Source organism: Calonectris borealis, chromosome 3 (genome assembly GCF_964195595.1).
Source record: "Calonectris borealis chromosome 3, bCalBor7.hap1.2, whole genome shotgun sequence".
NCBI classification, from domain to species: domain Eukaryota; kingdom Metazoa; phylum Chordata; class Aves; order Procellariiformes; family Procellariidae; genus Calonectris; species Calonectris borealis.
The window spans coordinates 84,864,602-84,889,002 of record NC_134314.1 but is presented as its reverse complement, the minus strand read 5'-3'; the positions used below and the strand labels follow the sequence as shown (position 1 = coordinate 84,889,002).

At 38.5% G+C, this 24,401-nt stretch overlaps 1 protein-coding gene across 3 annotated transcripts in view; it reads left to right on the top strand.

Moving 5' to 3' along the window:
• The first annotated feature begins 115 nt into the window (after positions 1–115).
• The window catches only part of ARID4B (AT-rich interaction domain 4B), a 90,923-nt gene continuing 66,637 nt past the window's right edge, over positions 116–24,401 (top strand). For 2 of the 3 annotated variants that reach the window (XM_075146468.1, XM_075146467.1), the window contains exons 1-2: positions 116–367; positions 1,528–1,589. In XM_075146468.1, coding sequence (XP_075002569.1) covers positions 1,584–1,589 — 6 coding nt within the window. In that variant the 5' untranslated portion in view covers positions 116–367; positions 1,528–1,583. The remainder of the gene's footprint in view (positions 368–1,527; positions 1,590–24,401) is intronic. The other variant, XM_075146469.1, reaches the window with a different exon arrangement.

The following is a 24,401-nucleotide window of genomic DNA, read 5'->3' as shown; positions in this document are numbered from 1 at the left end:
CCAATGGGGCTGAGGGAAGGGCGGGCTCTGCAGGCCGGGGCCCAATGGAGAAGGCGGGGAGAGGGGCGTGCCCTGGCCCGTCCGTCAGTCAGTCAGTCCGTCCGTCGGTGTGGGAGGGGGAGGGGGACCGAGAGGCTCCGAGCCGAGCAGTCACCGCCGCCACCGCCGGGGCCGCGCAGGACGGATCGGCCCCGCCGCACGCGGCGCGGAATCGCCGCGAGCAGAGCCGTTGCTGGAGAGTTGAGCGGGGGCCGAGGCCGGCCGAGGGGGCCCGGAGCTGAGAGGAGGCTTCGCCCCGTTCCCTTCCCTCCTCCCCGCCTCGGGTCGGGGGAGTAGCGGGCGGGCGGGCGGGCGCCGCGGAACAAAGGTAACGGCGCCGAGCCGGAGGAGGAACCCCCCGGCCCCGCCGCCGGCGGGTGGAGAGGCGGCGCGGGGCCTCGGGGGGGGGGCGCAGGACCGGGCGGCGGCGGCGGGGCGTGCGTGCGGGGGGGAGGGGGGCGGTTGTTTTTCTCCTCGTAGCGAGACTGCGGCGGGACTCGCCGATCCTCCTTCTCCCCCCCCCCCCAAACACCCAGCGGCGGGGCGGGGGGGAGGGGATCGGGTGCCGCCTGCGTGCGGGAGGGACCGGCGGCTTCTCCAGCCCCCTCTGCCGGGAGGGGACGGAGCCCCCTCCTCCACACACAGACACACTCACACACACACACACACGCTCCGTGTCCCCGCCGAGCAGGTCGGGCCCCTTTCTCCCCGCCCCCCTCCCTCCCCGTCCCCGCTCCCTTCTTTTCTTCTTCTTCCTTTTCTTCCCCTCCGCCGCCTCCCGCCCGCCCTCCCCCCGCCCGGACCCGCTGCGCCGAGCCGGGGAGTTGCGGCTGTTGCTGCTGAAACTCCTGCCGCGGAGTCAGCGCTTTCCTTTATTTGAGGGGGGGGAGGAGGAGGAGCCGCCGCGATCCGGAGCCGCAGCCCCTACAGAAGCGTGTGTGTGTGTCGGGGCGGGAGGGGGGCTGCTACCGACAACCCGCTCCCCCGCCGCGCACACAGGCACTCTTCCTCGTACAATGGAGGAAGAGCCTCCCTTCCTCTCTCCTCCTTCCCTCTCTCCGGCTCCCCGCAGTAAAGTGGGGAGTGGGCAGTTCCCAGGGCTGGGACCCCCGCGGGTCCCCTCCTGCCGCTTGGTGCCTGGGGAGGGGGTGCTGCGCCCCGGGGAGGCAGCCGGAGACGCCTCCCCCCGCCCCGCGGCAGCCGGGGAGGCTGGGGGTGGGTTGTTGTTGTGGCAAGTTTCTCCTCCTCTGACAGAAATGGCGTCAATGGCAGCGAGTGTAGGGGAAGCCGCGGTGTGTGGGAGCTGGAGGGGAGGCAGCGGCCGAGGAAAGAGGGGAAGGGGTTAACCGGGGAGAAAGGGGGGATCCAGGGAGGGAAAGAGGGAGTTTCTGGAGGAGCCCAGCGCCCCCACCCCGATCCCTGCCTCCCCTCCCCCCGCTCGGTGCGAGCGGCTGGTGCGGTGCCTTAGCGCTTTGTTTTAAATTCCAGGTCCAGCCTCGGCCGCTCAGCCCCTGTCGAGGCTTTTACCGCAGCCTGAGCTCATCATGAAGGTAAAACACTCGCTTGCGTGCCTGGGAGGGGAAAGAAGGGAGGATTGCATGCAGAAATGCTGTCCTATCTGTCAGTCCATCTGTCCCGACCCCGGTGCGAGGCTCCGTGCTGGTGCAGATCCAGACTGCAGGCTGGTTCGCCCCCACTGCTGTGTTTTGGTGCCTTAGCTCGTTTGCTGACGGTGGGGCCGGCTTTCCTCCGCTGCGTTATGCTGGGGGAAACTGTAAGTTCGCTGAGCAGGGGTTGTTCTCCTTCAGAAACATTGTTTGTAGGAGGATAAGGACATGGCTGCCTGGGCTGAGCTTGCTTCATGGAGGAGCAGGGGACAGTCATCCTGCTTGAAAAAGTAACATTGCAAAGGAAGTGCTGGCTATACAACCGTGTTTACTTGAATAGAGGGTAAATGGTAGATTTACTTACTTTCTATTTGTTAATAGGAGTTTTGTTGAATGAATAATCTTGATATGATCAGGGAGGGTGCATGTAAGAGATTGTCTGCAGTGAAATGATTGCTGTAAGGTGCAGAAAGATTTTCAAACAGGTTCTAATTTTGTTCTCAGTGCTGTGTAGTATTCACATACCTCATTGTCGCTCATTTTTCTTCTCTTAGGCCTTTCTAGACTATTTATTTTCAATATATTATGCAAATTTTATAGGAAAAAAATCATATTGGTGGAATAGAATGATTTCTTCTGTGTGCGGCAAAGATCTGTGCACCTAAAAGTAGTTTTTAACAACTGGGTTTGTTAGGTTTTTTTACCATTTTGCTGATAAGTCTCGCTCAAACTGCCATTTATATTACCATGACCCCCATGTAATTCAGCTCCCCGTCCTGCTGGGCTGCAGTAAATCTCATTTCAAAATATTGTAAATCTTAGAAAAAATAATTGTTACAAACCTGTGATACATAATCTCTTTTGTATTTATTAAGAAAAAAGAGCAGGCTGTGTATGGGGTCTTGCACTATCAGAGTTGTGCCTCCTGTCTGTGGATGAGTATTAAGTAAAATGTGTACCTAGTACTATATTCACTGCTGGAAATGGTAAATGATATGGACTGTTTTAATTTCTAGATTGATATGAGGTGCTGAGAAGCAAACTAAGTCCTTTTGTATAACTGTTAAAGGTTTACCATGTTTTTTTTTACTTTGGTGACTTAATGACGGTATCTTTTAAAAAATCATGTTTTAATTGCCCTCCCTATGATCTTTCTTTAACAAGTGTTAGGATCTAAAATACTGCGCACGTCTTTCTCATTAAAAGTAAACTATTTATGAATTTACAACAACAGGCTGTTGAAGTAGTATGATATGGAGCTTTCCAAATGTGGCTCGTTGCCTGGTGGGGATGCAGGAGATGGAAGCAAGAAAAATAGGAGGCAATATAGGAAGTTTTTTTCTCCCAGAAGGAAAAACACTTATTTAAATGACAGCTAAATTTACATATATTTCTAATACTCTTTTTCCTTGTAAACAAATCTTACAGTTACCATAGAGATTAGGTTCAAATACTGTGGTTGTAGAGCCATATAAATATGTAGATAGACAGTTGCGAGGATGAGGAGGTTGGATCACAAGTGGAATGCAAAGTGTTCTGTGAAGTAGTGATAGAGACCCATTTCAGGCTGAACTGAACGTATAACAAATGCTTAAATTTAAAGTAGCAAACACAGAAACCTGTTAGTAGAGCCATATTTTAAAAAAAAAAGCTCCCAGCTTGCTTATTCTTCAATAAGGTTTGTGCTACTATTGCATTTTTATTTATTTTTTAAATCTGGATTAATTCTGCCAGGGTGTTTCAAGTGCTAAGTTTAAGTGTGCAATTTTTGCAATTTGTGTGTGTGTAGCATTAAACTTACATACGCTTGAGATAACTCCCAGTACTTTGTTTACAATGCCCTGTAATGTTAAGTGAGGTTAATCTGTAAGTCATTATATTGAGGCCTTAGTTATTACAGTGAAACTTCTAACAGAATTGTAGCTCAACAGAAATTTCTAAGATTCAACAGTCTAACCAAGACTGTTTTTTAAGATTTTAGGACTAATGCAGTGCATCAGTCTTTCTGCCTGGCTTAAATTTGTCATTTATTTTCTAAGCTTACAAGGATACAAGTTAGTCCAATAAGAAGCAGTAAGGGAGAGTGCTTAAGAGACTTACTAGCTTTCTGTTCGTATCACCACAAAGTAACATTGACTATACTAGATCAAGATACTGTTTAAATATGACTGTATATTTGTGCGCATTTATTTTGTAAGTTATTGAAAGAGTATGCCTCAAGGACACTTCAGCGTGTAGAGGATTTAATGCTTTCAGGCCTAGTCTTACTTTGAGTCTGCTGACTGCAGACTTGCTGCTGACTGCACGATTGAGGCCTCTATTTTGATTTATGCCTTGGTGATTCTTTCAGGTGCAGAGGGTTGTGTATTCCGGTGCATATAGCATTAGAGCTGGATTCCGTGTTGGTATCTTTGTCTCTTTGGGTGAACTTGAAGAACTCATTTAGCTTTACTGACTCATTTTTCCCATCTGTGTAGTATGGATAGAATGTTTATCATTCTTTGTAAAACACAGTGAGGTATATTTAGGAAGAGCACCAAGTAGTATTGATAGAAAGCTGTAAGTCACTCATGCTCTTGCATTTTGGAACCCTCTGAGACAAGAGAGGTGTGCTGCCTGCGTAGAGATTACCACCTCCAAAGCTGTTGGCGTAATTGTTCTCCCCGCAATAACCCAACTTAATCCAAGTAAATAAAGTCCCTTGTATAAACTAGTAACTTTAGCCTGTTAAGTAGTCCTCCTATGGACTGCGAAGACCACTCGAAGGCAGTCTTGAAATATCTTGAAATATGTCTTAGAAGAAGTATTCAAGTCTTGACATAATTGTGCTCATTATTGTGATGTTTTACTAAATCAGGCTTTTTCCTGTGTTGAATGACCTCTGATAGTAGTTAATACAGTTGAATAGACGATGGCTAGGACGAATCGTATGTTGTAGTGAAGCTTTTTTTTTTTGTTTAACTTAGGCACCTTCTGCATAAGGTCTTTTTGCATTAAGTATGCTTCGGAAGCATGTAGAATCTGTTTGATTATTTAAAAACTAATTGTGTGCCATCAAATTACTGCCTACTAAGTAGGTAGCAATATATATAAAAACATTATTATAGTTTGTTTTTATTTTGTCCCCGAAGTCAGGAAGTAAACTCCAGGAAAGGAGAGTCTTTGCTTTTAAAGAAAGAAAGAAAGAAACACAACCTTGGTTTCACCAATGATTTGTACTAAGAAGTATTGTAAATGCTCCTGAGATTTTTAATATGTATTGTGGCATTTGCTTGATATTTAAATATGTGAATGAGGGTAATATACCCACTGTTGTTAAAAATTTCACTGCTGACTGGAGATAAAAATAGTGGATGTCCAGAAGCTAGAGCAATGCACTGTGAATTAAGTGATCTGAAATGATTGTTTAAATGTTTTGATGCTATTTGCATGTTAATGTTTTTCAGCCTGTAAAATATGACATTTAATGGTTGTAGATACTTCTATTTGGTAGCCCTAGATGTTCCTGAGTGCTTGCTCAAAGCTGCCACATGCTAATGAATTAAGGATGCCATGTGTGCAGTTTATGGTGGATTTTTGTTTTGTTTTGTTTTTAATTCATCCTGAATTTACATTTTGGTTTCGGTAGTCTTTCCTAGTGACGTCTCTAGCTATCCACAGAGATCACTGTACACACTGATGCTGTGACTGCTTTCCCTTAAAGCCAGTCAGTCTGTTGCTCGTGTTCTCTGCCAGTATGGCAGAGGACAAAAGTGAAATATCTAGTAAACTTTTCAATCACTAATTTCCAACTTTGAGCGCAAGTCAGCTGCAAGTCCTGTTGCTCTTATGCAGGCTGGAAACCAGTCATGGAATGTAGTGACCTTTCACTTTCTGGTTAACTATTTGAATTACAGCAGAAATGGAGATTTATAAAGGAAGAGTACCATTAGAGTAGTTTTTGTGCTGGAGGTAGGAGAACAGGTAGATCTTAAGAGGTGGTTTTCCCCAGTCATTTGTTTTTGCATTATGAAAAATGATTTTCTTAAATTCTGTCCTGATGTTCCAGTTTGAAGAAGTGATCAGAGGCAGTTACTGACTTCCTCATGCTTGCATAATTATGTAGAAAGTAAAGCAAACACCACTTGCACCAAGCAATTGCAAGTCATGTTGGAATAATCTATGTTACTTTGAAATCGGTTATTTGCATTTTTGAAATGCCAATCTTAGTATATTTTGCTGTGGCTAAACAACATGGAAGTCTTGAACTTAAATCTGCATGTTTAGTATGTGACTATTCAGTAGTTGAGTGTGTTGATAAGGACTCAAAGTTAATTAGACCACCTAGTGGAAAAAGGCTGTGTTAGACTGAGAAGACTGAAGTAATAAACTATGAGCATTAGAAAAGTTAAGTTGCCTGTATTATTATCTTCAAAGTTGGTAAAGGATTTTTGGATCAATGCTCTCACAGCAGCATGACTATTATATCAGGATACTGTCTAAGAAAAATGTTAGTAGACAGAATAATGAATATGCATATCTTCACTAGAACGCTTTGAGATGGTTATTCAGTTCACTTTCTAATCTGAAACAAGTATTGTGTACATGTAGTGCAGAAGCATGCTGTGATACACATTGTGCATCTGTTTTAAAAGAAATTGTGTTGTAGTTGAGAAGTCTTTTGAAACAAAGTGCGATGGTTTTGAGGTATTAAGCTTTACAATCACTGTCAAATACTTAGTCTGAACGCTTCACTGGTCATGTAAACTGAAAAAAAAAAAGGGCTAACTGAGAAAGGTGCAAATGATACTGTTTTCACAAATTGGTTTCAAATTTTTGTTTATATCCTACAGATACACACATTTTCCTTAGAAATATATGATTTTATAATAGGCTGAAGGCTAAAAATAAAGGGACTTTGAGATTTCCTCATTTGAAAAAGATAACAAATTTTATAGAAGAACTTAGAGCTTACATTTACTTGGCACCCTAATGTGATACAGAGCCTTCCAAATGCTAGATTATTTATCAGTTCCTACTTACTTGAAAGTACTTAACCTGTTGTGAAATGCAATAGTAGGTTTTCTGCAGTTTTACTTACTATAATAGGTACTTCAGCTGTTTTTACAGAAATGTACAAATCTGAATAAACATGGATCCTGAACTGTTTTTGCCTTAAATATGATTCAGGTCACAGTTGAGAAATGTTGGTAAGTCAGGGCTTATATGGCTGCTTGCTTTTTAGTTGATGTGCTTCAGTAACAAATACTTCTTTTCTGCTTTTCCTGTTTAGCACTTCCAGTGTGCTCTAGTTACTGTGCTTAGTGTCACTCACTGGATATTTGCTTGTGTGTGCATGGAATGGATTTTTAAAGACTTCTAGAAGATTTGTCCAGAGAAGTTGTGGATGCCCCATCTCTGTAAGTGTTGAAGGCCAGGTTGGATGGGGCTTTTAGCAACCTGATCGAGTGGAAGGTGTCCCTGCCCGTGGCAGGGGGTTAGAACTAGATGATCTTTAAGGTCCCTTCCAACCCAAACCATTCTGTGATTCTATGACAGGATTTCAAAACGCCTCCAGGGAACTAAGGAAAATTGTCTAGCCCTATGCATAAACTGAATGTTAGTAATTTAATAAGTGTTAGAATAATTACGTTAAAAGGTTTTGATGGAAAGTCATAAATCTGGGTGGTTGGGGTAGTTTTTTTTATTCTTTTTTTTGTTAACATGGGGTGACCAGATGCAAAGATACTTCAGGGAATTCAAGTATGGAAAAGACAGCAAGCTGCTTTGATATTCTATACTTGACAAGACATCTATTTTCCTTCTGAAGATTAGTTTGAACCAGGGAAGAAATTCAGTAAAGCACTATTGTGGTTTTGGTTTTTTTTTTTGTTTTTTTTTTTGGCTTGGAAGGCAGCATATAAAGCAGTCATGACCTGTTTAGCAAGAAGTGTTTGTAAGCAAGCTCTGGAAAGGTAGCTGTGAGACTGTCAGAGCAGGGTGGTGGAGGGTGTTGCTGTGCTGAGTTACTTGTAGAAAACGAGGACTGAGGTGACCCGCCTGCATTATGTGCGACCACTGTGTGACAGTGACTTCCTGAGTGAGTATATATTAATTAATTAATTGAATGTGGAGTACTATTTGGGGGTTTCCTGAACCTGTGGGGAGCACTATGAAGAAGATTTTTCTCATGAGCTAAGCAGAAACATTGTAGTACCTAACTATGAGAAGGCATTTTCCTTACTGTGAGCAAAAGCAGTAGTCACTTCCAGTTAACCTGGAGTGACTTGCTCCCATTGCTGTTGCTTTAAGCCTGTATATGCTCTGGAGTGAACCAGGTAGTCAGTACGCCACAGAAGAGTCCTTTAGGCATCCAGAACTCCCAAATTACGTAGTCTTTGATGGTGACTTCTGCAGACCACCTTAAGAATACTGTATTTAGAGACAGCATTCATCAGTTGTCATTTAAGCTAAGTGTGAATGCAAACATCTATAGAGCTCTGTTGCAGAGCAGATCACCCAGGTTGGACTAACTGGTGAATAACACTGTTCTGGGGCAGAAGAGTGAGTTTGCTGTTTTTCTCATTGTTTAATCTGTTGGTTTGTCCCCCAACAATCTACAGCAAAGGATTTGATTTCATGAGTAGTTTGTCAAATTAAGCTTGTATGGTGATGGAAGAATGCAGTCTTGTCTCCTTCTTCCACTCCTGGCTGTTTATTCTTGCTGTCTTTTGTGCCAGCAGTCCATTTGTGTGGTCCCAAGGTGGACTGAATCAAACTGAAATTAACTCAACAACAATCATATATATATATACTCTTCAGTTGCAGCCAGTCCCTGAGCTGGCTGATCCCTACCATTGGGGCAGAGGGAGGAAGGAGGGGAAAGCAGAAGTGCACTGAGACTGATTTGGATTGGTTTAAACTGCTTGTGAACGCATGTTCTTCCCCATCCCACTGCCAAGTTAGCAGTTTGCAGTCGTTAGGCTAAACATTTTGTAAACTGTCTACACGTGAAATTGCCATTGAGGTTTTTCTAGGCTTGCTTACTTGCTAGAACGCTGTGCTTTTCTATAGGTTTGAAGTCCATGTTTTCTAGAAAGTGTTAAGTGAAAAGATTAAATGGAATTCATGCTGTACCTTGAAGGTGACGAATAAAATTTAATTTTTGATATGATAAACATTGATTTCAAATTCAAAAGACGGAGAGGTTTTAAAGAAGAGATGGTGCTAGACACAAAAAAGAAAGTATTTTAAGTATTTTTTAAGGAGGCCAGCAAAAGCTTTGCTTTCCCGCCTCCCCCAACTTGTTATTCAATACTTGGAAAGAATACCATTAATAATAATGTCTTCCCCCCCCCCAGGTAGAGAAACAGTTGGTGTTACAGTTTTCTGCAGAAAAATATTTAGAAATATTAGCTTTATATCCTGTAAGGGTAGCAATCTTCATGTAACTAATACTTATGTTAATACATTCTGACAATAGGTATTTTTACCAATGGGTGGAAGAATTAAGCAATTGTGCTACCTTTGTTCCAAATTAAAACAGTCGGAAATGATAATTTGGGGAGAAATTACACCACTCTTACTTTGATAAGGAAATCAAAGGGAATAGAAGTCAAGCTTTTCATTCTTTGTATGTTAAGAAGGCCCATATATTTATGGGTAGATTAGTGGAGACCTGGTGACCGTCAGGAGTTAATGCCAGTTGGAGATGGTAGCGTAAGGTGTACGACACTTTCTATTACCAGAAACTTAATGTGAAAATTTGGATGACATTTGTTATCTTCCTTTCCAAGAACTGGGATTCTCATTGAGCTTTTGTCTGGAATCCTTTCCCTTTTCCCTCTTAGATGCCCTTCTGACTTCTTATTGTTTACACCATCTGTCTAAGGGCAGGGAAATGGGATTTGACTTCAGCAAAATTCAGAACCAAGTGTATCTGATGCAAGATTTCAGCTGGTAATAAATAATGTAATAGGGAGTAATTTGTTTGTTTGTTTGTTTTTTCATATTCTCTTCTGATCTGAAAAAAGTGTTTCAATTTGTGGCAGGGCAACCTGATCCACTGTGATAATTTTTTTCCTTCAGATTTTCAGCTATCCTCTCAACAGCAGATTGCAAGTGCTGAATCTCTTATTTGTACATTTAAAATGGTCCACTTCATGTTTTCTTAAAGTTAAACGTAGAATACATTCTTCTAAGATCACAAAGAATGCTTTGAATTAATTTATAATGGTGGAAGATAGACTTTCCAATATCCTGTATGAGTTTAAGTGAAAGAGTTTCAGCTTAATCTTTTTGTTAATGCTGTGACACATAGGTTAATGAAACAACTTATTTTCCTGGGAGAAATAATAAGGGGTTGGGACATATTGGAAAGGAGTACATGTTATACCAGCATTTCCGAATTCAGGAGTTTCTAATGGAATATGTTTTCACTTTTTAACTTGTTTCGCTGCGCTGCTTATTGAAAGATATGTTGCTGTAATATTAAATTAATGTTACCTCAAACTACCTCACCAAGTTTAGAAATAAAATGTATATAATTCTTAATCTTTGTGCTTCCATAAATATAAAAGCATTTTTGAAAACAGCAATAATTTTATAAATTTCCACTTTAATTTCTTTAGAAGGTTGTCATGCTAGATGTGCATCAAGGGAGATAGTGAAGTAATTTAGCGTAAGTAAGACTGCACTATAGTTTGAAAATTAGAGTATGATATGTACCAATACCTTGCTGCCTGGAACAGAGACAATAATTCAACTTTAAGTCATTTCCATTTTGTGAATGCAGATTTATTCTGAGGTGCTCTTCCAGAACTTTATAATGACGATCCACATATGTTTACTCATAGAACATGGTTTGGGTAACTGTGCAGTGTCTTCGTCTTCTTTGTGGAATTTTGTGCCTATTTTCCTGCAACGTTGGACAATTTAAAAGATATTAAAGTTTGGATTAATTCCTTTACTTACAGATTACTAGTGCAGCTTTTCCATTCCTAAAAATCAAGTAGTACAAAAGATGATGTCCCTTGATGATGGACAGTATTGGATACATGGACTGGAACATGCAAAGAGTCACACTTCAAATATATTCTACTATTCTTGATCCATTTTGGAATTGGGCTGCCGAGGCTGCTGTTTTAACTGTGTTCCCTTGAATAATTTAACATTAAGTTCCAGAAAGTATTAGCATGTGTATTAGATGTCTGCAGTAATTCAGTTTTTCTTTGTTGGTAATTCTTTGGCTGTTAAGCTAATACTCTGATTTCAGTTTACTTTGCCTGATGCTGGCCAAAATGTTTGGATTGATAAGTTAAGCATATTTCACTGTATTAAAATAAATCTCTTATTTCATACATTGACTTTTCTCAAATAATGCAGAGCATTATGTCCCTCTATGACAGACTTTTTTCTCTGCTAATGTACATGGCATCGGTAGCATCTAGATAGCAACTCAAGTGGTAGTAGGTCGGCTTTAAACAAGTGGAATGTTTTTATTTATGTCTCTTCAGTAGCACTGATTTCAGTTCAGTAAAATTATACCTACTCTATTTTGTATTAAAATAGAGAACAATCCTACCTGTTTCTGACTGGAATAACTTGTTGTGCAACAGTACTTAATCGAACATTTGAAATGGTGTAGTAAAATCTTAATTATGGTCTAGACAATAAACATCAAACATAGCAACTATTATGTGCAATAAAATCATTCGTGATACTTAAGCTGGCCTGATCAAGTTTCTCTAGTTGTGTATATTGTATTTACTTACTTGGAATTTTGAGGGAGCAAATCAGCTTTTATGATCTTCATAGAAATAGATTTAAAAAAAAAAAGAGAGAGAGGAAATGGTAAACTTCAGGTGCTTGATTCCAGACATATCCAGATACAGTTCCAGAACTTTGCTATCTTATTGCTATAGCTGGATATCCTTACCACGCTTGCTCAGAATTAAACTTGGGAAGAAAAAAATACACTGCAATACTTGAATGCCATCTGCAAATGGGACTACTCTGTGTTTACAAGAGAACTCCTTAGTCTGAACGCCACTACAACATCTATTCTTTTGTCTGGCAGTTTCTCTTAATACAGTTTTTGTGCCCACTGAAACAACATCGCCGCCAAGTACACAAATGAGTATGTGGGCACACATCAATTGCTTAGAAGGGCCAGTGTGAACTTTTTAGCTCTGGGTATTCTGCTTCCAGCAGTGGTGATGCACAATATTTCTGTGAAAGCAAATATTACAGTGGGCTGATTAGTCATATGGTAGTATTGGAAGATTAGGTTTATTCTTTAAGCTGTGTATTTCAGAATTTCTCTTCAATTATCTTCGTAGGCTCAGGGGAAAAAATGTTGATCATAAAAATATAATTAATTAGAATTTCATTGACATATGTAGTTGATACTGTAACCTGATTTGACAGAGACACTGATATTTTATTGATAGGCATTGTGAGAATGCTGTGTTGCCTTGGGTACTGAAGACCTCTTGGGATGCCGCTTATTGAACTTTTGAGGACAGAACGTACAAAAGTAACAGTAGAATTGTTGACGTACAGAAAACTATCAAGCGAAACTTGGACAGACTTTTTCTCTTTCGCTTTAGTAATCCTAAATGTTACTTTTTGAAAAGAAGCTAAAAAAATAGAGGTTTTAGTATAAGAGGCTTAAAGACTCTTAAGGAAAAACCTGGGCTTTACAGAATAGCTTCAGCACACCTGAAAGCAGTGAATAGAGTCTTATGCAACTTCAAAAATTTTACTGTCTGTTCTTTAATATGTTGAAGAGTTTTGTAGAATCAGAGCAAGGATCTTTCCTTAAATAGCCACTCCCTGGAAATGGCTGCCATTAGTCATGGGCTAAGCCAGCTGAAGATGTTTTGGAAACAGGTGCAGCAATAAGTAGCCAAAGAAACTGAAGCATTCTGGGTAGTTAAATTGGATAAAAGGTATGGAACAAGTAATTTAGGTCCTTAATTCCTTAACTTTTGAAAGGTAACCTAGCTGAATATTAGCTGCTTGTATATTGTTCTTATTCCCTGTAGTACTACAATAGCACTCTTACTTTCTGTGTGGCACACATCTAAAATATGTTAAAACTATTCATAACTATGCGGCACTTGACAAATCTCCTCTTAAACTCATCTTCAACTGGTTATTTCTCTTTTCTTAGTATCTGTGTTACTTTTAATGCTTGCATTCTTGGTTTTCTATGGGTATTTTCTGATGGAAAATTTTGAAAGGGTTTTAAATAGTACAACTTAGTTGAACAGGAAAAGCTCGCATCTCTGCTTTGGATAATTGCCATATTGATTATATTTAGCTTTTTTCTCAAAACCTCCTTTCACAAACGTCAAGCTTGGATACTGAACTCTTAAGTTTAAGTAGAGAAGAACTCTGGAAGATGAATGCTGATGTGGAGAGGGATAAAAAAGAGAGATGATCAATTTTCTTGTAATACCCTTGCTACTGACCGTGCAGTAATATTTGGTCAGTAGTATTCTCAGAAAATGTGTTGACACGGGGGAGGAGTTTGTATGTGTGCTTATATTCGTTAGATTTCTATGACTTATGAATTGTGTTCGTACAAGTTAGGAAACTTGTAAAACTAACTAGCTCGTAGAAGAATATTCTTAAAGGAACACTGTAGTTTTTACGAGGAAAAAAGGCAAAAAATAAAAATTATGGATTTAAGATTTCAGTCACAACTTTTTTTCTTTTAACCCATGTAAAATTGTACTGAGTCATATATGTTTTCCTTCAGAAGACATAATCCTGGCATTTCTTTCTATTAATCCAGGGAAGGAGATATGCAGATAAGTTGTTGGCTTTTCATAACTTGGGGGGTGGAAGGAGGAGTTACAATTTACTTAACAGTTTTAGAAACTGTCTGTCTGAAAGAAAAGTGCACTGTGAAAAACAATTGTCTCTATTTTTCTGGCAGAAGATTACATTAGCAAAACCAAAGTTTATTCAATAGAATATTCTGCCACAGCAAGGCTCTTTTAAATTGAACATCACCCATAGTAGCTCAACCAGAAGTCGACCTGAGGTATGGGTTGCCTTGTGCCTTGTTGGGAGATAACTTCAGGTTCACTTACTTGCTACTTCTCTTGGGAAGTTTACAGTGCTATGTTGTGCAGAGATAACTGTGCCAATATGGAAGTAGTCCGCTTGTCAGAGTACAAAGCTCAGCATGAGTTATAATTTACCGTAGTTTTTTTCAAGTAAATTACTCACTGTACTGATTTCTGAGCTAGCCTAGCTATCCAGTGTCCAGCTTAGTTAAGGCATCTATATTGTGCAAGGATGTAGATACATCACATGTCAACAGTGGCCCAGGAGGTGCTGGTGAGAAAACACCAGTAGATTTAACAGCAAATAATGTTCCTTCTTTTCTCTTCCAGGCTCAGATAGTTGGTTATGTGGATTATATAGCTACAGTCTTAATCAATCTACTGTCTGTTTTTCTTGACTGGGAGCTTTCTGTAATCTTAATCAACCATTTTATAGTAGTGGCAGAGTAAACTTAATTTGAATCTGTTTCAGTGCTGCTTGGATGCTTCTGCGTAGTGCAAGTATGTGTATAATTACGCTAATACTTCACTTCTCTTTAACTTTGCTTGTGTCTGACTCCAAAAGTTTTCTTCTGAGTGTCTTTAATGCAGTGGTTTTCAACCAGTGATATGCAGGTGCTGTGGGTTCTGTAGCCTGCTTCTAAGGAGATCTGAAGATAATTAAGACAAACAAGCTTGTTGTTGGTAGGTCTGTTCATTATTCAGGGACCTATAGCTCCACTAGAATTTTGGGGGAAAATCAGTACATTAAAAAGTTTGAAAAAATTTTTGTCTAATGCAACTGGCCTTTTGTAATTATATTTATTTCCATATATATATTCCTCTCTTTCTTTGCACACATGATAGTAGTAGGTACCTTAAATTCCTATCTTTTTTCCCCTCCCCTTTTTTTACTGGGAGAGGAAGCTGAAGAATTGTTTGACTATTTTGAAAGATGTAATATCTTTCTATAAAGATATATCTGTATACATGTCTGTAAAGAAAGATACTATGCAGATATGTATTTGTATTATAGTAGGACTTACAGGCAGTTCAAGGATGGTAAGACTGTACTCCAGATTTCATAGAAAGCCTCTGCTGGACTACGCCAAAGGTACTACTGATGTTTTGCGTGTGTATAGTTATTGTATGCTATTTGTATCTTAACTAATGTAATGTTAAATAATTGTTTATTAGGAAGAAGAATCCTCTTCATAGGAAGCTTGGAGAGAAAAATCAATGTTTGCTAAGTATAAAAGGGAAAAAACATAGGAAAGGGTAATCTGCAGGACACTGAAAAATGCATCTAGAATGTATCATGCCAAATACATTGGAAAGAGACCAGTATAGATATACCTATAAAGCATAATACTTTTAATCTCTACTTTCCAAAATTTATGCTGCAAAAGTAATAGTGGTCAGGGTGACATTTATTTATATACACCCCTCCCCAACCACATATGTATGTATTTCAATATCTAGAAATTATCTACAGTTCTTTAAAAGGTTCAGTTTGTTGGCTAGCTTGCCTTTGAATTTCATTCCAGTTTTATTCTGTGATATTAGCTGTTTCAAATGCATAATTGTGGCATAGGGAATTCCAGGAAAGCCAAATATAAGGGCTAACTATTTTTAAGCCAAAATATTGCATAATAGTGTATTAGTTGTTTTATCCAAATGAGACGTGTTTTGTTAGCGTGTGTAACGTTTTCCCCTGGAGACTAAAGAATAGCAGGTTACTGACTAGGAATAAAAGGTTAGTTTAGACCAGGAGTGAAGATGTACCAAAATATTCCAGATAAGGATTCGCCTACACTAAAACCTAAAGAAAAGTCTAGGGATTAGTGTATATCCAGTTGAATTCAAAGATCGTCCAAAACCCAAAACAACTGAAAAATGTTTGAGTTTAGCTGGTTTGCAAAATGAGAATCTTAAAAGTTATTGCTGGCACTGAGCTAGAAAGGAAGAAAGACTGTTGGTCTGTGTATGCTAAACCTGCTGAAGCTGGCAGAGAAATTTGAGGACAGCTCTGCAGAGCGAGTCACTGGAAAGCAAAGAGCAGCATGGTTTGACTGTTCTGAAGTGCATCTTCAGGTTCTGTTGCTTGTGTTTGGATCTTAGTGAATCTGAGCCTTATACTTTATATGAGATGAAAACAACCTGTTTGGAAAAGCAGGAGAAAACCAAAAGGCAAGTTGGTGGGGAGAATAGAACTTTTTTCTGTAGGTAAGGTATCTTTGTGCTATATGCTTTTAATTTAATATCGCCTGAAATGGGGACTTAGATGACTGTATCTCCACCAAGTCTGAATTTTGCAGAAGAAACCAGATGCCAGAGGTGTAATTGACTGAAATAATCTTTGTAGTGATATTTAGCTTTCCTTTAGTTCAATTTTTTTAATAGCAATGTCAGGCTCTGTGAAGGGGGGAGGAAGTCTGCATAGCCATATTCCTGTAACTGTAGTGTGTCTTTGAGTGCATGTGCTGGGTCAAACAGTGCTAATGGGCTCCCCAGGTTAAATCCACACACGACCATGAGACTATTGAAAGAATATGTGTTCTCGTATTTTGATCTCTTTGCCATTATGGATGTAACCTGAAACTCAGGTTTTCTGGATCCAGTGTGCTTTAGTGTCTGCCATTGCTGTTAAAACTCCATGGAGTTAAGGTTTATCCTTCCCTGTGCAAGGCAGTGGCTTGTTCTGAGGAATCTTGCTTGTCCAGCTATATGGTTCTGGAGAGTTTTCTTTTTCTACTATAGATCTCTGCTCCTTGAAGGCCTTTTAAAGATTGTCTCAACACTGGGTCATCGTCTTGGTACAAGTTCTCTGTAGTTGAGTCATTAAATGTCACACTTTCTGGAATGTCAAACCAAACATTTTTATTTTTGACAGGACTGATCCCATTTATGAATTGAATTAAACCAAGTTTCTATTTTGTGGGAAATTCTGAAATTTTTGAAATTCATCTTGAAATTAGTTCTCAGTTTAAAATTGGACTTCTTATTTTACAAAAACAGATTAATTTAAAAAAACCAACTATTTTGTAATATTCTGTAATATAGTGGTAATGGTGCTTTGCTAGTTTTCTATAAAAAAATCAACACTCAGTCTATTCCTACAGAATGCTCAGTTGAATCAATATTTTTTTCATCTGAAAAAAATGTTTCACTGGAAAAGCTAATACCTGCTTTGTTTGCAAATAGTGTGCAGTGGATATAAAACTTAACGTAAACTGGTTTTTTGACTGTTATCCAAGTAGATTAGACTTTGAATACAAACTTGCATTTGACCTTGCATATACTCCAGTACTGAAGTGCTTTCAGCCAGTTTAAAGCCACTTCAGGGATTTAGTGGAGATATTGGACTGAAAGCTGGCTGTTAGCCATCCAGATCTCTGACTTGCATTGAGGGATGAAACCCAGTTTAGAGGATCATTTGCAGAAGAGATAGTTAGCTTGATTATCTAGTTATTAAAAAAAAAAAAATCAAGTAGTGTGGTAAATGTCATCTTCCTCATCCACCTAGGGGCTTCATACATTGAATTTTTAGAATTTGGAAAAAAAGAAGTTAGAAATCTAGAGCGTGCAATGAAAAGGTAAATATAGAAAATGCTATCACATACACACATGAAATGGTGGGGAAGAGAAGAGGAATATTTTCTAGTTTTTGAAATTTCTGTATTTTTGGAAGAACCTTACAAATTCTAAACAATGATTATGGAGTGCTACTGCATGTAGTTTGAGGCAGACTGCCAGTTTACTCACTGATTTCTCCTCTTCTACTTTGACTCTGGTGTTTGATCTAACAATGAAATGATTCAACTCACTAAAGTGGAAGAAAACTAGTTTAACAAAAGTAACAGAAACAAACAGCTATTTGTTGAATTGGAGACTTGAATCACTTTAGCCTTTAATCAAAGGCGTACCAGAACTGATGCAAAAGGGAGCATGGACACGGAGAGGCATCATTCATGTAGATTTGAGTTTGGAGGGCCAAGGCCTTCCCCTTTTACACTTGTGAGTTGTTAATTCAACTCACAAAAGAAACATAGAAGAACACACCATCTCTTTAAGTGCTGGTGGTGATCCTATAGCAGCACACGCCTCCCCCACCCCCCAGTTTCAGAAAGGAAGAACTACTGTTGGCAGTAGGTAGTGTCTGTCACCAACTTTGATTGTTTAAAGCCATTTTATTTGATCTATTTTTGATGGCTACATATTCTTGTTTTCTGCAGCTAGACAGAGATCTTAGAATATTTATCCTAGCATTCCTGGCTTTATTCTTAAAGGACTGAATTGGTTCAACCCTTTTTACTAGACTGGTTTTCTAACTGCATAATGATCAAAACTGCATCCTGATGATCATTCAAAGTTACCAGGAAGAAACAAGTAAATGAATGTGACTCGCATTCAGAACAGTTCTGTTGGATTAGACTTCTAGCATAAAGAAGCCATATACTTATTTTTGTACCAGTTACGTCTTAAAGCACTTGTTTTCAGAAGTTTCCTGTCGGTTCTGTAGCATTCAGGGCTGTTGTGATGCTTTACTTCTTGCTGTTTAGTTTGTCAGCTTATACAGTTCTACACAAGACAAATTCATATTTTGATTCTTACACAGGTAGTTGTGTATTTTGGGTTGTGAATACAGCAGAAACTGTGTATGTTAGTAATTTCTCACTTAAAATCAGATTCCTTTTTCTTTAAATAGCCCCCATTTTTCTTCTTCCCCTCCCGAATTTAACTAAAGGGCCTGTTCCATCTGTTCCTTTTAGCAGATAAAGCATTATGAATATTGCCATTTCAGAAATCTAGTAAGTGACTGTATTAACTACAAGCTATGTTACCAGGTTTTTTGCTAGTACTAAGAAAAATGTGTTATGAAATTCTAATCCATTATAATGGGATGCCTTTGAGGCTAAAAAAACCACAGCTGTAATAGCCACAAGATTGCAGGATTTCAGAGCAATGAGTATGAGGACAAGGCAGCCAGCTTTGGCCTAGATAATTTGTTGAGAGTAAGTGGGGAGTGACTGCAACAGTTGAGCTTTTAAAACTAAAGAACTGAACAGATTGTTGCTGAGCTGAGTTGTGTACAATGTATTTTTAAATTTAGTATTATAACTAAGTCGAGCTCTAACCAGAGATGAAACCATGTGCATGCTTCCTGTCTGTCTGAGACATCGCACAAGTGCTTGGGGGTGGAAGAATGAGTTTTGACACCCATCGGCACATATCAGAAGTGTAGAGCTGCTGTTTCTTTTGCTGGAAAAGGATAGAGTGGTTTTCCTGATCACTTTGATTGGCTATTTAGTATATGGCATAATTCACAGAATCTTGAAAAGCACAAGATAACTCTTCAGAAGTCTTTCCTGTTCTGTAGCTGCCTTTATCACAATAATTTGTTTTAATTGTGGGAGCTCCTTGGTGATCCAGAATTTGAGTGTGAATACCTATAGGCAGATTAGGCTTAGTCTGAACTACTGCTTCGAACTTTGCTTGATCATTCCTTCAATGTGTATTTCGTAAGACTGTTGATTTAAAGCCTCGAAGAGATGGAATATTTGTTTCAATCTTATGATCTCTTCAAGTAACTAGTTACACAGAATATTAACATCCTTTTTTTAAACCTAAAACCTCTGTTTATCCTGAAGCCGTGGGATTTTTTAATGCCCTAGGCTGCAAGATTAAAGAACCTTGCAATATTGCTTCTTTCCTACACAATGAAAGAGGACTTTAGTCTGTCGCTATAGGCCAAATCCGGTGAAGGACTGTAGCTACCTAACCTGTGGGCATTTGTGATACTTCTCAATATGAGTGATGGCACTGCAGAAATCTCCTTTTTATTATGGACATGCAGGCACGTGGCACTGGATGCTCTGTCTGCTGGGCAGAAAGAGAATTAGGTAAGAGCACTTTATGAAGTAGGGTAGAATCTGTTGGATGGTTAGCACTGGACCTATCTGCAAGCACCTATGACTCCTTCAGGCATCCCATTGCCTTTAAGGTGGTTCATGTCACGGATTTGCAGTAGTCCAGATCCTCTGCAGGAGTGAGACGGGTGCTTTATTCAATAAGCCAAGATTCCCAGGACATGGAATCGAGAACTTTGCACTAGCTGCCTTTTAATCTAAGGTTTTAGCATCTGGGATTGAAGACAGCCAACCGGCTAAGCTGGGGAGCCGTCAACAGTCAGCACACTTGCTAGAGTTTCATGGTATGGTATGTGCCACATTAACAGTTAGCTGCTATTGAAAATGGAACGTGCTGCATGCTATTTCCTCCTCCCCTGGAGGGCAGTTCTTGGGGAAGAATAGCCAAAAAAATAAATGGAACATGAGGCAATGTCATAGTCGTGCCAAAAAGGCAAATGTCATGCTGGAATGTTAAAGTATTATTTGAAAATTGTGTGAAATAATCTGTTTGCTTCTCTCACAATCAATTAGGCCATACCTGTGTCCATTTTTGGGCACCAGCTTGAAGAAATATATGAGGTAATTAAATCAAACACCAGAGGAAAGCAATCAGAAATACAGGGTGTCTTAAAAATATGGCCTATAGGTAAAATTTACCCAATAACTTGTTTGGTTGGGTGTTCCCCCCGCCCCCTTCTTCTTCTTCTTCTTTTAGAGATGAGGTTACTCTAAGGAGTTGCATCTCTTGAAAGCTGCAAAGCAGAAGCGCGCTGGTCTCCATGTGCAGTATTGAAAAGACAAGAAATAACAGCAGCAAGGAATATTTGGATGAGCTATTAGGGAAAACTCTGTAAGCACTGGAATACATTGCATGCAGAGTGTGTGGAATATGCACTCCTGAATTTAAGAATAGATATGACAGACATCTGTTACGAATAATACAGCTAAAATGATTTTACTGAGAGGAATGGCCTTGATAACCTTTTATGTGTAATTAAGTTTTTGTTTGTTTTTCCCAGGAATCTCATCCATCCTAATTCAATCTTCAATAAATTGGTTAGATTAAGTTATTTCAGTCTCTTTGTAGGTATTTTCTAAACTCGTTTGTATAGTTCTTTCTGAATGTCTTGTTTCTGGCCATCAGTTTTACGCTAAATGACTAGGCAGCAGTTGAGAGAAGCACGGCAGAATTAAAAATCCCTCTCCTGTCTAAAATTTCTTGTATTGCTGTATGGTGTTAGCCATTTTATACTACCATGCTTTCAGGAGACTGTTGTGTACAGTTGGCTATCTGCTACAAACACATTTTGTCTCTAGAACCACAGTGCACAGGTTCTAGTTCCTGATGCTTGGATTTGTGCATAGCTGTGATGTGTAGATCAGTTGTGCTTAATTTACTAAATAATCTGTCTTTAGGAGGGATTGATTATTAATCAATAAGAAAAATGCTGTATTTTCACTTTTTCATATTTACTTTTTTTTGTTTCATATTGGTTGGCAGTTGCATGTAGCTTTGACATTACTTTTGGTACTCCCCCATCGTTCCCCTAGTTAGCAACAGTGGCAAAAAACATATCCAAAGGCTAAACATGATTTTTTTACTGAGTAATTATGTAATTTAATGTGTTATTCTGTTATAGTTTTAATGTGATATTAAAGAAGTCCTTTATATTAAATTACAAATCAGCTACAGTCATGATTTCATACAAATGTACAACATAAATGCTTAGAATTTCAGAGTATAATTTCATCAATACATATTGAAACATTATAAGACTAAGAAAATCTTAGCTGTAGTTAGTGAATTGACTTGGGTCAATGTTTGAGAAATCTTATTCTGCTGGGGGTTTTTGAATTAGTATGTCATCCCTTCAGCTTTCCCTTTCTGTTCTAATCTAGGAATAAAAAATCTTCCCCCCTTTTCCTTCCTAATAATTAGTTTAGAAAGTGTTGTACTAAGAATGGAAGTCAACCAAGGCAAGAAATTTTGTTTTGTATTTGCAGAAAAGGCAGTCATGGTTTATGGTTTGTTTTGGTTTTATGTTTTGGTGTTTGGGGTTTTTTTGGTTTTGTTTAAGGTTCAGTTCTTCAACTTTATATGAATTTGCTTCTGAAGTTTTACACCACAGAAAAAAGTTTTAAAAACAGATGATAATATACAGAAGCTTAATATGCTACACTTTCAGTGGAAAAAACCAACATTCTTAGATAATGATCTGATTTTAACTTCTATTCATGATTCCTGTTCTTGCTATCAGTTTTAGTATTTAAAAATATTGTTATCTTTTTCTGTCAACCAAAATGACAGTATTTTTATCAGTTATCTAGAATAGATTTGCTGTACAATACAAACAATTCCTTTCACATACATAGATTTTCCTGTTCTGTATACTGTTATACTGATTTTTTTTTTTTAGAACTAACTTATTAAAAAGAAAACAATCATTAAATTATCTTTGACTGGAACTAGAAATATTGTCAGAGAATTATCGAGTTGTTTTAAAAACAGTGTTTTTTTTTCTCTTGAGATTTCATTGACTGTTGATTTTTCAGACTTCACATAGTCCTATATTAGTCACTTCATTATTTTGCTCAGGAACAGCCTGGACTGGTTTGTTTGATTAAACTATCAAATAATCTTTGTTCCAATCCATTTGGAACACAAGCATATCATTATCATATCATTCTTTTCAGTGCTTTGAAACATCCCAAGTTTTTCATAGCATAAGCAGCATCTCCAAACAGAATTGTGGCACATTTTTAAAACTGAGGCAAGTTATCCAGACCTAATAATTTAAATAATGCTCCTAAGCATTATCTGAAGCTTTTAGTTGGAAAAAGTGTTTGTCAAGGGAAAGATTTAATCTAACTTATTTTCAAGTGCAAAAAGGTATCAAGGACATCCTTTTTTACTAAATTATTTTACCCTCTAATAACAAACACATTATTGATTACTTCCTTTTTTTGACTTAAAATTCTTCATACTCAAATGCGTTTTAGTTCTTGCATTAAACACACGAAATCTGAAAGAAGTCTTTCAGATATCTGTGACTAAAAGAGAAGTCTTCATTGAGAAGTTCTTTATTTCAAGTTAATTATTACTTTTTTATCTGTACATATGTAGAAACTTAATGTTCAGACTTCACTTGGAACATACAAAAAAGTCTGACCAGAATTAATGAGGTTGCACCATTTGCAGTACTAAGTTATAATGCTAAATAGTTTGAATATTTGGTTAAACCTTACAGAAAAATTGCAATCTGATAGCTATAGCAATGATTGACTTCCAAAAAGATTTTATATTTGGGGGGATAAACAGCGGGAGCAGGCATTCCAAATACCTTTCCTTCATGTGGTCTTTCAGCAATATGGAACAAGAGAAGAGACCTACAGAAAGAATTGTGAAGAACTGGCATTATTTTTAGAGAGACTGATCAGCAGTTTTGGAATGTTTGATTAAATAAAACATTTTATAGAGTGATATACTATACTGATAGAAGGAATACAGATTTCCATTCTTAGGTCTCAAAGTACTAGAGAAACATCAAATGCCAACTTGCCTTTGAGTAAGATATGCATTAGCCCCATTCTGCAGACTTGAAAGTTAGTACATGCCTGCTGGGTTGCATCGTTGTGCAGGAAGTCTGTGACCAAATTAGGAACAGAATCAGAATTCAGTGGGTTTTATTCAGTGTGGTACAAAAAAAAAAAATCTAAATACTGTGGGTTTTTTAAGCATAGTCACCTTTCTGGATTTGCTGTTTTGAATAGGAAATGAGGTAATTACAGTTTGAATGTTTGGAAATTACACTACTCAGTAAATTTCTGGATGGAGAATCAAGTTGCTCTTTGACAATGATTAGGATAGTCTGACTTTTGAATGTTTTTCTTTGAAATCTTTCTCATTTTCTGAGTAGAGTAGAGTTAAAATATTTTCATAATTCTGTATCCATCAACATAGCGTTGTTCCAAAAACAAAAATAAAAAAAAGTAATGGGATTACTAGTTCCGTACAAATTCAACTTTACACAGATGAGTAAAAATAATGAAAATCCGTTTTGCATTTAAAACAGATCCATTAAATAAAGGAAGTATTACCTCTGGTTACTTAATTGAACCTCTTGTTTTGGGTCACTTGGTCCTTGATCTTAGAACCTGTAAATCTTTTCCACATAGCTCATTTTTATTCAAAGAAGAAAATCAGCTTTTGCACCTTTTCAAGTCATTAAGAACTTTAAATAAGCTAGGCATTGAATTGATCTAACTGAAAAATTTGAAATAAAGAAAATAGCCCCTTTGTACCTGTAGAGAATGCTAAACCTGTCAGAAGCTGGTTTAGTACTTCCAGACATCAGTCTACTAGGTTCTGGTAACTTCAAACTTAGGGGGGGAGGGTGAGGGGGACAGGGGGGAGGAGAGAGAGAAAAGGGGAAAAAAAACTTTTTTGCCACAATTATATGCTGTATAATGTTTGCTTACAAGACTTGGTGAGGTGTTACTTGAAACTTCCTGTCAGTTTTCAGTTGAAACTTGAAATAGGTTTCATTACAAGAAGCACACACACACCCTTTTTAATTTAGAAATGTTGAGTTTGATCATGATGTTCCTACCATAATTCTGATTTGTGGGCAAAATGTTGATAACATTGAACTATTTTCCTTCAGAAACTTTTAAAATTATTAGTTTTGTGTTTCTCTGAAATGTACCACAGTAGCAAAACCAAAAAATCAAGCCAAAACCTGATTTTCAGCCAGAAGAAAAGTTGCCCAAAGCACACTCTTACTCTGGGGCTTTCATGTAATAGC